The sequence below is a fragment of the Fonsecaea nubica genome, assembly GCF_001646965.1.
Source record: "Fonsecaea nubica strain CBS 269.64 chromosome Unknown Scaff2, whole genome shotgun sequence".
NCBI lineage: Eukaryota > Fungi > Ascomycota > Eurotiomycetes > Chaetothyriales > Herpotrichiellaceae > Fonsecaea > Fonsecaea nubica.
In genome coordinates, this window is record NW_019173675.1 from 311480 (window position 1) to 326764 (window position 15285).

The 15285-nt window shown below is 51.1% G+C and overlaps 5 protein-coding genes across 5 annotated transcripts; 1 reads left to right on the forward strand and 4 right to left on the reverse strand.

Annotated features, from left to right (window-relative positions):
- Positions 1–84: 84 nt before the first annotated feature.
- On the reverse strand, positions 85–987 carry AYO20_00540 (hypothetical protein; the record flags this gene model as incomplete). The annotated part of the gene is made up of 1 exon (XM_022638851.1): positions 85–987. The coding sequence occupies one exon, from the start codon at positions 985–987 to the stop codon at positions 85–87; it is 903 nt and encodes a 300-aa protein (XP_022505134.1).
- A 466-nt stretch (positions 988–1453) lies between these two features.
- On the reverse strand, positions 1454–3475 carry AYO20_00541 (hypothetical protein; the record flags this gene model as incomplete). The annotated part of the gene is made up of 11 exons (XM_022638852.1): positions 1454–1598; positions 1654–1759; positions 1817–1930; positions 1987–2256; positions 2308–2317; positions 2373–2424; positions 2476–2862; positions 2967–3157; positions 3207–3268; positions 3322–3349; positions 3413–3475. 11 exons carry the CDS (start codon positions 3473–3475, stop codon positions 1454–1456), a joined length of 1428 nt encoding a protein of 475 aa, XP_022505135.1.
- A 1422-nt stretch (positions 3476–4897) lies between these two features.
- On the reverse strand, positions 4898–9654 carry AYO20_00542 (hypothetical protein; the record flags this gene model as incomplete). The annotated part of the gene is made up of 4 exons (XM_022638853.1): positions 4898–5758; positions 7349–8251; positions 8305–9441; positions 9493–9654. 4 exons carry the CDS (start codon positions 9652–9654, stop codon positions 4898–4900), a joined length of 3063 nt encoding a protein of 1020 aa, XP_022505136.1.
- A 1574-nt stretch (positions 9655–11228) lies between these two features.
- Positions 11229–12454, reverse strand: AYO20_00543 (hypothetical protein; the record flags this gene model as incomplete). The annotated part of the gene is made up of 3 exons (XM_022638854.1): positions 11229–11775; positions 11868–12112; positions 12206–12454. The coding sequence occupies 3 exons, from the start codon at positions 12452–12454 to the stop codon at positions 11229–11231; spliced, it is 1041 nt and encodes a 346-aa protein (XP_022505137.1).
- A 1338-nt stretch (positions 12455–13792) lies between these two features.
- Positions 13793–14878, forward strand: AYO20_00544 (hypothetical protein; the record flags this gene model as incomplete). Its single annotated transcript, XM_022638855.1, has 1 exon — positions 13793–14878. One exon carries the CDS (start codon positions 13793–13795, stop codon positions 14876–14878), a length of 1086 nt encoding a protein of 361 aa, XP_022505138.1.
- Between the last annotated feature and the right edge of the window lie 407 nt (positions 14879–15285).

Genomic DNA, 15285 nt, shown 5'->3' on the forward strand with positions numbered 1-15285 from the left:
TCTATTGGTGCTCGAAATTGAGATAGTCTAATCCTGTCGAACGATCTTAAGCTCTGGGTCTTCTCACATTACCGAATATGATGTCTATGCCTTGTTTGTAGACATCAACCAGTCCATGTGGTATTCCACCACCGCCTGCATAGCTTTGACCTGTTCCTCGATGACCGTCGTCAAAGGCACCTTTCCCGTCAGCTCGCCCTGTACCTTGGTCCACGCCGCAGCCACTGGACCGTTCACGTTGACCTTGCACATGCCATAACTGATACACTTCTTCAGCAGCTCCTCTTTGAAATAATCTTCGTGTGCACCGTGTAATACCAGCCGGACCCGGTCCCCGACCTGTTTGTGGATGCGCTCAAGCCGGGGAAAGTCAAGCTGAGGACCCTTGGGACCGTATGGTCCATGGATGTTGCCAAATGCCGGGGCTAGCCAATCGATACCCAAGGCAACGAATTCTTCTGCCTGTTCCGGTGTCGTCAAGATCTCCTCCATGCCCTCCGTATCCTGAATGCCGTCTTCGGCGCCATTGATACGACCAGGTTCGCACTCCGTGATGATACCACGAGCATTGCAGTATGCAACCAGCTCCTTGCTCAATTTCAAGTTTTCTTCCTTGTCGTAGTGGCTCATGTCGACCATGATTCCGTCGTACCCACCCAGATCGGCCGAGCGGCGGATGATGTCTGGCGACTGTGCATGGTCCATGTGCACTCCGATCGGTACTGAAGCCTTGTCGGCGGCCTCTGCGGCAGCGTGTAAAAGCAGGCCGTCGGCAAATTCGATGGACCAAGGAAAGAGTTGGATTAAGGCTGGCGACCGCTTGGTCTCGGCAGCCCGGACAGTAGCCAGCACCGCTTCCAGGTTGTAGCAACACACGGCCGCGATCGCGTACTTGCCAGCATAAGCTGCATCTACAATCTCTTTTGCTCGGTTGCCCTTCCGCTTGGAAGGGTGGCCGTTGGTAACGGTAGCACCGTTGGCTGTCATCGTTGATGAACGTTGATGCGAATGTTCAAGGAACGAATTAAAGCACCGTGTCGCTGGAATTGACTTGGGATGTGGTCTGAGAATTTTGTCGATGAGACTTTTGGCCGGCGATTATATGAAAAGTAGCCTTCGAGTAGGTATCCGATTTTGTGCCTGGTGTCCTGACCCCGAACACCCCGAGTAATGCGGTCCAACTAGTCTTCCCGTCTTCGGCACATCATTACGGAGGACTCCTTTCCGTGGCAATTCACCCGTGATCCACCTAAATGGGCGGAGCTCACAGAAGCCCTGAGCATGTCGTTACTCAGAACTCTTCCATGGGTGACCTGTTCGAAAGCGATTGATTATTTTGATCTAGGCAGAGCCCGATGCAATGACTACGAGTCCACGTAGACTACACTTTCCACCTCACACACCGTGATCCTTCCACAAGGTGCCACTACTTGCGCAAGGCGAGGAACCATCGTCAAATTGTATCCTCGGCGTGCGTGATCTCAGCTTTGTTATCGAACGCCAAATCTTTGGTCAGAACATTCTCATGGACAGCCACTTCAACGACCTCATCTCCAAATGCTGCCGCAATCTCTTCGAGAGATTGCTGCTTGGTTTCCCTAGGCACAAATCAGCAAATCGAGTTTCTCTGCTGTTGATTCTCAGGACACATACGGATAGAAAAAGTAGATGATGAAAAGGTAGACAGTACAGCAGCCCACGAAAACGTAGTAGTAGTTCTCCCCGATGTTCTTGAAGGCACTCGGACCAGCTTCGGTGACTTGTCAAACAACGCGTTAGAGCCACAAACATCGGATAGCGGCCAGGAGTCACCTACTGCCAACATTGACAGCATAATGCGCAAAAGCGGCAAGACCCATGAATTTGTTTCGGAGGGCCACCGGGAGAACTTCAGCACCATAGAGCCAGGTTACAGGGTTGATCAAGCTGTCTGTTGAAACATTTAGCTGCGTCTGGACTCGCCGTTCGGGCGGAAGGTGAGCTCACAATAACCAACGGTAAAAATGTAGATGCCAAGGATCGCAAACCCCTTGCCGACACGATTGTTAGTGTGTTGGAATTCGCGTTGCATGACAGCGGCATATATCTCGGTCACGACGACCCAGACGACACCAATCAGCAGCATCTTCCGCCTGCCCAGACGATCGGGAAGGAAGGGGATAGAAATGGCGCTGAACAGAAATGCGCATGTTCCCCAGACAGCTGTCAGCGCCAGGACAGTCTTGCTCTCGATACCAAGAGACTTATAAAGCGTCGCTACATGCTTTGTGAATAGTGTGCTACGATGGCGGGTCTCAAGTCACTCACTTTGGTAATACTAGATGGGAATGCTCAGAAGGTTTCTTCGGTCTGTATGGGAAGAGGTAACTTACCTGGATCACATTGACGCCAGTAATGGCGGTCAGGATCTGTACTGAAATAGATCTGGTTGCACTTAGTTCCGGGAACCCCCTACTCGCTCGAAAAATCACCTACACGAGAACGCGATGTCGGTACCGCTTGAAGGCGGACATCAAGGACGGGCTGCGTTGCTCCTGCTCAAAGGCGATCTGGGTTTTCATTAGGGCAAACTCTTGTTGCACCTCCTGTGACTGTAGGTCGTGGCGGAATCTGATGAAGGCTTTGCGTGCTTCTTCGACTTGACCCTTTTGTAGAAGATGACGTGGCGAGTTTGGCATGAAGGTAACCAAACCAATAAACATGATGATGCCCCATGGAAGCTGCAGTGCCAGTGGAAGACGCCATTGGACCTGACCGAAGGGAGCATAGTTGCAGGCAAAGCCGACCCAGTTGGCCACCATGATACCACACGACAAATTAACGCCTGAGAGGCCGCCGATGAATCCTCGGTGTCGCGGGTCGCTGATTTCAGACAGTTAGACAGGAACCGTTGCGGACAAGGACCTATTATGATGAGTCAAGGTCAGAAACTGATTCAGATTGAAGAATCGGCGGTCGTTATGTACCCAACAGCAATTCCCGTGAGAATTCTTCCGGCCAGCAGCATGCCGAGATTAACTGCAGCCGTCTGCAGAGTGCACCCAATTGTGACAATCACACAAAGGAGCTCCATGAAACGAAGCCGACCGAGTCTGTCCGCGAGGGCAATCTGAATGAGCGCACCCACGGCCTCACCTCCAATATAGATTGCACCGACCTACATCCTGTCAATCATCTTCTCCTGAATCACAGCTGGACAGACATACAGCACCGACGAGGGCGGGATTGGGATTGTGCATGTATTCAACCCAGCTTTTGTGCGCAATAGCTATAAGGTCTGTTAGTCATTGTGCAATTCTGTTTAAGATCACTTGTCCTGACTTGTGGTGACAATGCCGGTATCATATCCCTATCGATGATCCTCCTGTCAATAACCTCCGGACATAGCATGTCTCTTCGATTTTTTACTTACATACAGAAAGGTGCCCAAACTGGCGAAAAGGGCCACCCCGAGGGTATATTTGTCGACGCCCATGCTGTTTATTTGGGGTCAAGACTCAAGACGAATAAGCAAGAAAGTCTCCAAAGCTGGGAGATATATGAGTAGTACAGTGGAAACATGATCTGAGCACCTGCAGATAAATAAATCCTGTGGAGAGCACCGGGGGCCGGCTGCCGTGAGAATAGCCACGTTTACCGTTCGTTAGACAGATCGATTTGCGCGGAAGATTTATAGACCGAAAGGCGGGGATTTCTGGGGCTTGCGGAGTGGCCACAGTCTTCGCGGGGGGTTGTTGACCCGCGGTCCCGGGATAATATGGCGAGGCTATTATTATTATTGGAGCCATCTACACTCCTCTACCCATTCCACAGCTTCCTGTAAAGGGTAGACGGAAGCGCCACCTATTTACGGGCTATACTGGTCACCAGCAATGATGGCTTTGAGATTTAGGTGGTCTCCCAACTCGTTCTTTACACCTCGAAACATTCAGCTTTGAATCTCCTGGCACCTCCCGACCCGCTCGTCCTTAGTAAACGCCGTCACACGTCGTCACACGCAGCGAAGCTCAGGAGGTAGAAGAATATCCCCGTACGAATCGCGAGAATCGCAACGTCGATGACATAGTAGATGGTACAATATACGGCATGTGCAAAGAAAAGGATCACGAGGAATTAGCTAAATCTCATGTCCGATACTCAGCATAGGCTTTCTCTCGAACCTCTCTACTACGGAAGAGCTACCACTGTAGATATGAGATGTCGAAATAAGAGACGAGTTTAGATAGACTATCGAGGGAACCTCAACACCTATGGGAACCTTTGCAGACTCAGGGTAGTCCCACACTACTCAGGAGGCGCCTCAGGGCTCACCAAGTCTGGCTCAGGACTGCACAGCCACAGCTCAGAGTGGCTTAGTCATGACTCCGGTTCAACGGCGAGATGCTCAGATCTGGAAACGGAAATGGCCTTGGGAGAGGTCAAGATTCGCCGCTGAGTACAGTGGTATAGGCTTATAGTGGAGGCGAGCCCGAACTGGCTTCTGAGGAAGGGGCATTAGGCAGCGCTCCCTCCAGCTCGTCCAGTCCTCGGCCGCTCTCCCCCGGGCGCTGCTGTGGCTCCCGTGACGGCTCCCATGCTCGGCCAGGCGTCCTTCGATGCTCCGTCACGTGCCCGAGTAAAGCGGCCTTGCTCCCTTTCCTGAACGAACATGGTCAAGGATAAAGCGCAGTTCGGGGCATATATGATATATGCCCCGCAACTCGAGAATGGCTACAAATTACCTCGGGCTGGCACAAGGCACAATTTGATCGATGGTGCAGATAAACTGTACAACTTCTAGGCATGACTATGTCTCGATGCTTGGAATACACCCCGTTTTAGACTCAAAGGCCGCTCGCACATCCCTCTGCGAGACTGTGTCGGCATCAAGCCGCAACGCTGGGTCTCGATGAAAGATCTACTCGGTCGACAGCCTGTTCCCGTATCGTCGTCCGTAGTTTCTCCAAACATTCAGAACGATCCTTGCCCGATTCCCCGCGGTCTTCTTCACGTGCACCTGGTGGTCAGTTTCGCAGAAGGGACACTTGAATACTTCGGATTTCTCCGAGCCTACTATCATGCTTGCGACGGCTTGCTCGAGGGTCTGCCATACCTTGTCGATGACCCCTATAGTGGTACATAGATGTAGGCACATATTCGGGAGGGAGAGGCGCCGCATCACCTCCACTTCAAGTCCCGACTCTGCCTCCACCTCCATTCGACTGGCCAGTATAAGTTGACCGTTCACTAACCGTGCCTCATTCGTTCGAGAAACGCCGTCGTGATCATGACCGCTCATGTTCAAGAAAGATACAGGCAAGCCGTGAGAGGGCCCATGCTCGTAGGCTCGCAAGATTAGGTCGACCACTCCACGCGTCACCCGGACATCTTTGTTGTCTCCTGCTTGGATGAACTGATCGCATGATACTAGTGTATCCGCAAGCAGGTGGTGGTTGGCACGCGGACAATCGTACTGGAAGAATTCCATCTTCCGCCAGAGATACAGAAGGCCGCAGGAGCGGCATGTCAGATATTCCGGGTGGTCGAGTTCCAGAAGTTTTAGAAACCGCACCTTGGTGGCCCTATCGTCACGAAGCGCCATGTCGAGGTGGGAGTTGAGAAGAAAACGAAGTCGTCCACACGAGAGGCTCAGCAGGAGCTGAGACTCCTGGTCCAGAAAGCTCGCAACCGTGAGGACTAGCTCGTCAGGAAGATCGAGGAGCGGATTGTGGTCATAATGGTCTTGTTGCTCTGCCGTGTCGGCGGTGACGACTGTGCCCTTTTGTGACCCCCTTCATTAGTTCTTAGACATTTTAAGGCTGTCTAACTCTTTCGATGAGACCTACGGGTTGAGGACTCTTCTTCTGTATAGAGGCAAGAAGTCGACGTAGCAAAGACTATCTGCTCCTAACCCTAAGTGGGTTATTCATCTGTTGGCAAGTCTCAGGATGTGGGGAAGTGATATCACGACAAGACGCGGTTTAGAGGCCGAGAGGCCGAGGGGACCCAAGTCCAAAGTCCCTGAGGACGCTGCAGCACAGCGACTTTTGTTTTTCTTGTTGTTTTTTTTTTTTTTCTTTCTTTCATAAGCTCATGCGGAAGCTCATGGCGCTGTATGTGACAATACAAGTTTCGGTGGTGAGAGACTATAGGTTGTAACTTCAAAAAGAAGGCGGCATCGCCCTCGAGCCTATCCCATGTGCAGTTGTAGGAGGGATTGGCACACGTGATAGCCTTGGCTCATAAATGTGATTGTGCGTGGAGGACTTGTCACTCTTGTAGGGACCGTCAGACTATACCCTTGCCCCCGGCCCCCTCAAACCGAATCTCTGATGTTCTCACTCGCATTTGTTTCAAACTTACGAGGTATAAGTTTTTGCAGTTACTAAGTGACCCTCTTTCAAACCGTTGGGTGACCGTCAACGTCAACCTAATTTACCCAGACTGCCAAAACGGCTCGGCATACGAGGTACTCGGTACATGCCCCTAAATCCAGCCCCTCCTTATATTATTAGTGTGGTGTCGCTCTCCCTTCAATCTCCCCCGCCTCCTGTTTACTGCCAAACGCATGGCATCATGGACACCTAGATCCACGGCTTTTCTGATATCATTCCGCTACAAGATTCGAGGGTCTCACAAACGCAATCAAGGTGGAACAAGACACGTCACATACAAATTGAATGGTGCCTGGTGATGCTGTCTTCGGCCTTGCTCATCTCCGTCTCCTGAATCAAACAAGCCTCGCCGCTTCACCCTCCCAAGCCCCCACCATGCACTCCTTACAGTCACCACCCTCCATCTGCTGAATTTCAAGCGCTTCAATCTCCTCCCTGACTTTGTCTGAGATCCATGAGTGAACCACGTACATGCGCTGTCAATTCATGTACTGTACTTCATGTATCAGGCCACCATAGCGAGACTTCCCTCGTAAAGATTCTCTCCGAACGTGGTAGAATAGATTCCAAGGTGGACTCTTGTTTCTTCAGGATCCTGCTCCATTCCTGCGCGAGACCCCGACTCCCCGACTGTTTTGCGCAAATAGACATTTCCCTGCCCATGTATCCACAACTTCCTCTCCGAAAGCGTCTCCTGCTTCACCCACACTGAGCTTCAAGCGTCATGAAAATCCGGAAATCGAAGTTCGAGTTTCTCGACAAGAGAGTCTAGTGGCGTTTTGGTTGCGGCATCCCACGAACCTCGGTATATTCCACCTAAACAGCCCAAGTCAGTGACCGGATCTCATCTTCAAGCGAGACGAGGCCCAACTCACCAACATCTCATTAATCACTCTTTTGGACCAAGTTTTCCATTCCGGCTGTCCAAAGAATCCTTTACGCAAGCCTGCACTCTGTGCTGCTGCTCGACGTACCTCGGCGAATCCAATCGTGCTGGGATTTCTGCCGAGTGATTCTGACACGGCATTACTGACATGAACCCTGAGGATATCCCGACTAGGTATTGAGCTGGGGTCAATTCCTGGATCCAAGGGAATAAACTCAGGAGCATCAGCGAAGACATCACCTACGTCCCCAGCGAGGATGGCACTGGACACTGGACTCTGTGCTGAACTTTCCGATGAACTCTGGACAATTCCCAGTCGTGGCTCTTGAGTCGGTACGTGCGCTGAACGAAGCTCATAACGTCCTTGCCCATGTGTCAGACCTCTCCTCAAGTTTTGAGACTGAGACGGGACAGGTTGGCTCTTCATCACGCGTCCCGCCTTGACCGCGCGCCGTTCTGCTTTGCTCAACTGCTTGCCCGGCTGCTTGGCAGACTGTGGGCCTGAACCCGCCATCTGTGCCGCAAACGGTCGGATGAGCTCATGCGTCAGCATTTCCCCAATGCAACTATATTGCATCTCGTCGGAAGCTAAGATGCTCCTTCCACCATCCGCAGTCACGCGATTTCTGATGCGGGCTCTGATGAAAGCGTCTTTCAATGTGTGCACATTGCCATTGTACACATCAAACACAGCCGCAGGACAGAATATCAGCGCTTCCCCAGTCTGCAGCCCAACTATCGTCTCAAACAAATGTGCATTGTTGTAACCCTTGTGGCGGCTGGCGCCAGCAAGGTGGTCCCGGAGCATTTCAAACCACGCAGGAGAACTGAACCGATGAACAATACAGACATTGCAGAGATCAACAAGCCGGGGCGCAAGAGTCGGTTCCTGCGTCGATACAATGATGCGTGAGGCAAGGTGGCGCTGTTGACGAACAATGGATGTCAGCTCATCTGTGAGCTTTTCAGCTTCACCCGACCTCGTAAGGAACTGCAAAGGGCAAACATGGTTAGTAGACATGCAAAAAAGGGGTAATTACCTACCTTGTGAGCTTCATCGAGAGCAATGACACGACCACAATCTGCCCGATTCTCCATGAAAATCGAAAGGCAGATCGTGAATAGGGCACATGCGTCGTTCTCGTTGACAAAAGGGCAACTCAAATCAACAACAGTGAGTGTCCCTGGAGCAGACATGAACATATCTCTCAATCGGGCAGCGGATTCCGCAGTCTGGACCTTGTGTGCAAGAAAAGATTCGAGCACTTCGAGACGCAGTCTGAGCGGTCCGTTTTGTGTGGAATTGAACCCCTTTCCTGACAATCGTGCTTTGAAATCAAGGTAATCAAAGCTTCCTGCGCCCTTTTTCTCCGTTGTCATATCACGGAGCACTTTGAAAAGGACTTCCATGTACAGTGGCACCTTGTCCTTGTCATCAACTGCCATCAACGTCATCAAGCGCGTCACATTGAGTTGGTTCTCTTGAAAGTAGAGTGGGATGACATCTGGACGGGGAGCGTCTCTAGGCAGTCCAGGGAGGTTTTTGTAGAGCTTGTGCATTGCATGGACGTTGCTCGGGGAGACAAGAACTCGTACAGGAATTCCCGATGAGCACAGATAGGCAGCCTCACACAACTGTGTGCTCTCACTGCTTGTGAACTTGTCGTAATGAAAGACAAGGCCAGCCAGAGGCCTCGGATTCTCTCCCGCCGTGGATGAAGCCAACAGTGAGTTCTCCAGGAGGCAAGAGAGCGAGTGACTCTTCCCAGCACCTTGGGAACCGCATATGAAGGCAGACCATGGAGCATTCATGTTTGCGAAGATGAGATTATCCTCAGGTGACACAGTCTTGCTCGCCTCCGGCAAGGAGGAGTTGTATGTCTCTTCGCGCATGCCTAGGAGCCCGTATTGTGGGAAAGGAGTGTGGTTAGGAGCAACAACTCCCATAATGCCGCCCCTCAGAGCCTTCTGGACGTCATTGGAAAACAGAGGAGTTGTCTTAATTTCTTCTGCTTGCGTATGAAGGTGGCCGTCCGAGGCACTTTGCGGGAGACCTTGCATAAGCTGAAAATATCCACGGTTTCTTGCTGCGCCCTCCTCCTCCGCCGTCTGGAATGTTGTGTAGTGGAATGCAGGCTCGGGTTGAGTTGGAAAGCTTGTGTCCAATGGCTGTAACATGGCCTGCAATACGTCAGCATCTATCCAAGTCAAGCTGGGTGTACGAAGGCATACTCCGAAAGCTGAAACTGAGAAGGGATTGGGGAAGCGTTGCAGATTTGAGAGAGAGGCGCCGGAGGGGTGGTGGTCATCGCTGTCTTCTGAAGAGGAAATGGACATGGCTCGTGACTCGTCAACTACAAAGCCAATTTCTCCTTCTTCGACGGAGGATGGCATGCTGCCTTCGAGAAAACTGTGTTGGAAGCAAGAGCGAGCAGACGCGGGATGGTTGGTAACTGCTGTCACGCGTAAGTCTGATGCCTTCATTCAACCTGAGAAATTCGAAAATGTGCCTTACAGCACTTCGATGGGTGAGGAAGGCGTGGACGTGGCGGGCCAGACGGAATGTGAAGAGGATTCGACCAGGCTAAAGTCGCGAGCTGTCGTAGTTGCCAGAAGTAATCTGAGAGTCCGGGTTAAAGGCTGCTGGTAAGAGGGGGAGAGAGGCAGCTTGAGAGGGCGTCGAATCCAGTAAAACAAGAGGCAAGAGGACAGCACTAGAAGTGAATCACAGGTCCATGGGAGGATACTAAGGGCATAAGATTCACTGATAGACAGATAGATTTTGCCAAGTCTCGAGTCGCAATGGTGTCTGGCCTCCGGACACTTCGACGTGCTTCGTGATCCCGAACTTACCAGACCGGGTCTCTACTGACTTGGAAGCTGCCATATCGTCCTTTTCGACTCGTTCAACTGCTTGCCTAATCAACCAACAAGTCACCTTATCTTGTCATCCTCCATGTACTCAGAATCTCTCCCTTGTGCTGGTAGGTTCACCACCGAGACCCCTCGCGGGCACAGTGCTGCTCATGTTCCCAACGCCTCCAGAATGCGCACCTGCGCCGGTGGTTGTGCCACCTGCGGCACTTGTTCCTACACCGTGGGTTTCCCTTGCTTGACGACAAGTTAACATACCCATCGTGGATACTGTGGGTGGAGGCTCGTACCAAGACGTTGATCGGCCCGCTGTATGTCTGCCTCTCCCTTCTCCTTGACCGCTTTATTTCTGATTTCTCCCTCCCGGTCGTTGAAGGCTGTATCGACCGACTCGTTGACTGTGCCACGAATAGTGTCTCCCAGGCCCTTGACCCCTTTCAAAACGGATTTGACGTCCCCCACGGCCTGGTGGGTCTTGTCCTGTGTGCGGTCGGTCATAGTGTTATGTGTAGGTGTCTCCAGATTACCGTGAGAGCGACTAAGCTGCGACAGAAATTAGTCTGTCAGAGACAAGTCAAAAATGCGAGACAGAGCAAAGGCAGAAGTCAGCTGCGCCAATCTGCAGCCTTATGTGCAAAGTGGGCGAGTCCATGTGAACCATGACGACACCGAGTATCAATACTGGTGGTACTGGCATAAGAGATCCGTGACGCAACCCTGGATGCGCGAAAGTTGGTGAAGGTGTGTTGGGAGCGTGGAGACTGAGGTGAGGATGATGAAAGAGCTTGGCACCTCCGTATCCTGTTCGCTACGAGGCTGTAATTAATAATAAGCGTGGCGCCCTGAAGGGATCATTCCGGCTGCTGGTTCCGAGGCTGAAGACCTCGTTCCTCTGGTATGAAATATCTATGTTCATAGCTGTTCTTGCTACCTAACTTGCTACTCCTTCTGTCCACAATCACCTGTAATTGTTGCCTAGCTTCAACAACTCCAACTATTCTAAAAGTATCAACAGTAACTGCTACGTAAGAAAAAAAAAAAAACTGCTTCCATCAGACGTCTATAACCCTGCCCCAGCATTCCCGACAAGCCATTCATACAAACTCACTATCCTGGACTCGAGCTTTGTCATGGCGGCCCTTTTTGGCTTGCCCTAGCTCGCTATGCTCTCCAGTTGCACCTTGTGCCGTTTCTCCTGGTCCCCCAATACCATCATGCTCCCAAAATCTGTTCTTGTTGTCCTGTCCCGTCACTAACCCGACAAGATCGAATGGATCAATCACTGTCAGGATAAATGGCCTATTGTCAACCATTCCCGGGCCCTCGATTTCTGTCTTTCCATCCATAGCGAGGTATACCTTGTGATTGTGCGGGAGGTACTTCAAAGGTGGGAAGAGATTCATGAGATAGGTATTGATGAGCATTGGAACAACCTCCAGCACCCAAAAAATCCACTCCTTCCCATTTGCAGTTGAATTTGGCGGATAGAAGAACGACGCGGTGCGAAAGGTGTTGCGGATGAGGATCAGGAAGCCTGAAGCGTAGAGCGAGTACACGACAACTTTGACCTTGCGGGTGAAGACGTTTGCCGCGATACATCGTCTGTGGAAGACGATAATCAGATATAGAAAGGCGAGAAACCTGTAATTAGTGTTAGTCTTCATGCGTGTGCACTGATTCTGACTTGAGAATGAGGTTCGCCGAGTGGATCTCCTCGGACGGCAGTGACTTACATGCCCAGCAAGAGGAACAATGACACTTTGACCAGAATGATGCCCATTTTTACCTTTGAGTCACTGTTGTCGGAATTTGCCGCATAGGACGCTCCGTTACCTGCAATTATCCCGTCGACAAGGTCCAATGCAACAAATGTGGTCCAGACACGGCCTGGGTGAAGAGGAGAGAGATAAGGTATATAGTACAATAGCCTGCCGAATATGAAGTAGTCCGCACCGTTGTAGACTGGTGGAGCGATGAACTATTGATATGTTAGCCGAGCCCACCTGAATACCAACTGACATTGGAATTGTATCCAGACACGAAAGTGACTTCGAAGAGTAGGGAGACCCACCAACAAAACGGTACTGGCAATGAATATGCCGAGATCATCGGTATGATAGGCGCCATATTCTCGGGTGGCGAGGCCCGCGACGAACAGTGCTGCCGCCCATGGGAATAGAAAGCCAATTCGCCACGAACCTCTGTACTTGAGATTGTTTTGCCAGACGTGAAGAACTCCAGAGACGAAGAAGAGCACAGCAAAGGCAATAGAGACCCCTTTTACTGGCCGATATATCCAGTACGATATATCTGAGTTCATGGTCACAGGCTTTCTCGTTTCTCGATGATATTGAAGGATGGAGGGAGGAGATCAAAGGAGCTGTTGGTCCAAGGAAGAAAATGTGGACGTATGCGCGTTTAAATGCTGGAAATTCGAGGGTCGGGTAGATAAATGAGGTCGACTAGCAGTGCACCATAGTTCGCTGTCACAGATGTCAGTAGATTCTGAAAGCGCCTACCACGCTAAGGGCTGTGCAAAGTCGAAGCCCGTGGACAGATATACCCCGTTCAAAAACGCCACGTATATACACGTGCCGGATACGCGAGGAGTCAATCTCTCAGACATTTCAGCCACGACCCTGGAATGCAGCTCTACAGGGAAGTCTGTTAGGAACTCATTCTTCCCAGAAATATCAGTAGAAACAATGTTGAATCACGACTGGAGATGTCATTGACCTCACCAGAGACAAGGACGCCTCGTGGGTGCCTCGCATAGCTTGCAACCTGATTGATGGCAAAATGAGTGATCCTTTGACGCGAACCCGCACAATGGCCTCGAAACGTCTTAGCCATTGGAACAGATCAAAGCAAATTGGAACATCTAACCCTAAGTTAGAGTACCCGTGGTGAACGGACCTGTAGATGGCTCGTTCCCTGACATATTGGGCATTTAGCTAGTGAAGATCATGCTGAAACCCGAATACGAGCGGCACATAAGCACCCTTAAAGGCTAGAACCGCGAATGGAACAAAATCAGCCTTGCCGTTCGCCTTGTTCGCGATTGTGGCCACGTGATATTTGGAGATGTCACGTGAGAGCTTGACTTGGTGGACGTGTGACGTAGTGATTCTGCTAATCGAGTCTCTCCGGACCTCGGTACGAAATCATGACCGGAACAACATCTTCAAACTGTTACGGACACTATATATCTGAGGAGGCCGTCAAGACTTTGGAGACGTCCTTCCGGTCAGGGGTATATAGATGCTCATGCTTCAAACAGCGTGCCAGTGACCAGATGCCATCCTGTTTCGAGTGAGATCCGTGTAAATATGCAACTTTCTCGCCCATGAATGGCACTGAGGATGGAGTTTGCGCTGCATTTCTCATACTCAAAGTCACCGACAATCTTCGGACCACGGGATAGATCTCAACATTAACCATTCAACCCCTTGTCAGTCTTTGACTCATTTGGCGGATAGAGCAGCATTACCTGTGAAGGCGAGTCTCATTGAATTCAAAACCAGCTTGGAAAAAGACCCCTCCCTGCCTCGCTGCTGCCTCTCGTCGGCTGGTATATTTTCGCAGGATCGCCAGTTAAGCTCTACCAAATTAAATTACAGCATCACACCAGCTGTGAAAATCTCATACAATCGCCACCATGTCTCCAGAAAACCCAAATGGGACAACAGCACACGAGCAAGCCGAAATGGCCTATTTCCACAACAACCCTGCTCCCAAGTCTCTAACCAACCATGAGACGTTGGCTCGGGAGTTCATTCAACATCACCTGGAAAATGCGCCGAATCGTCGAATCGCCTTGGTCACTTCCGGGGGCACGACTGTTCCACTAGAGAATCAAACCGTGCGTTTCATTGACAATTTCTCTGCCGGGACTCGAGGAGCCACCTCGGCGGAATACTTTTTGCAGGAAGGCTATGCAGTCATCTTCTTGCACCGGCAATTCAGTCTTCTGCCCTACTCTAGGCACTACAGTCACAGTACTAACTGCTTCCTCGATTTCATGGAGGAATCCGGGGATGGGGAACGGGTAGTTGTCCGAACAGAATATCAAGAAAAGATGCGGCGAGTTTTGAGGCAGTATCAGCACGCCAAGCAGAATCGATTGCTCTTGCTCCTTCCATTTACCACTGTCACAGAATACATGTTCGAGCTTCGCAGCCTGGCTGTTATCATGCGCCCTCTTGGAAACCGGGCGCTTTTCTACTTGGCGGCTGCAGTTTCTGACTTCTTCATCCCGAGAGATCGGATGGAGGAGCATAAGATCCAGTCTCTTGAAGGTGGCGCCAGCCGCCAGTTGGTCATCAATCTGGACCCAGTGCCCAAGTTCCTCAGCAATTTGGTGCATAGCTGGGCTCCCAAGGGCAGTATGATAGTAAGCTTCAAGCTGGAAACCAACCCGGATCTCCTGGTGACCAAGGCCGAACAATCTTTGGAGCGCTATCAACATGACCTCGTGATTGGCAATCTGCTCACTACCCGCAAATGGGAGGTCGTCTTTATTACTCGTGGTGGTGGGGAGAAATGGATTCGAGTTCCAAAGACGAGGCGCTCCAAAAGTTTTTCTGGAGTGGAGGCTCTGGTAGGCAAGGCAGAGCGAAAGCATGGCCCTGAACCCCACGATTTGGAGGGAGGTGCTGTGACAGAGGGCATGGAGATCGAGAGTCTGATCATTCCTGAGTTGGCCGCGATACATTCGAAGATGATAGAGCAGACTTCTTCATAAGGCTCCAGACACAAGCCAGGATGAGCTCGATGTGGCCAGCCTTACTCGGCAAAGTGGGATCAAAGTGGCGGAAGCTGAGTACGAACACTGGCAGGGTTTCAGCAACTGTTATGCGGAATGTATGCATTCAAGTTTCTCATTGCTTTGCGGAGAATATAGGACCAATCGAGGTGTAGCTAAATCAATCAACATCCACCTGCATGAGATCCACCTGCTTATTTTTTTTGGAACTGCTCACACCGGCCTCTTTCTGCCGACCACATCTCGGATTATCTGATAACGGTTATCTGGGACTGGCGGGTGATCGAATGGGGGAATATAGCCCTCTCGCTTGACGGTGTGCAGGTCGTGGTATTTAGCTGTTCCAAACTAGCTAGAGGACCCAGTCTAGCAAGTGTCAGGTGTAC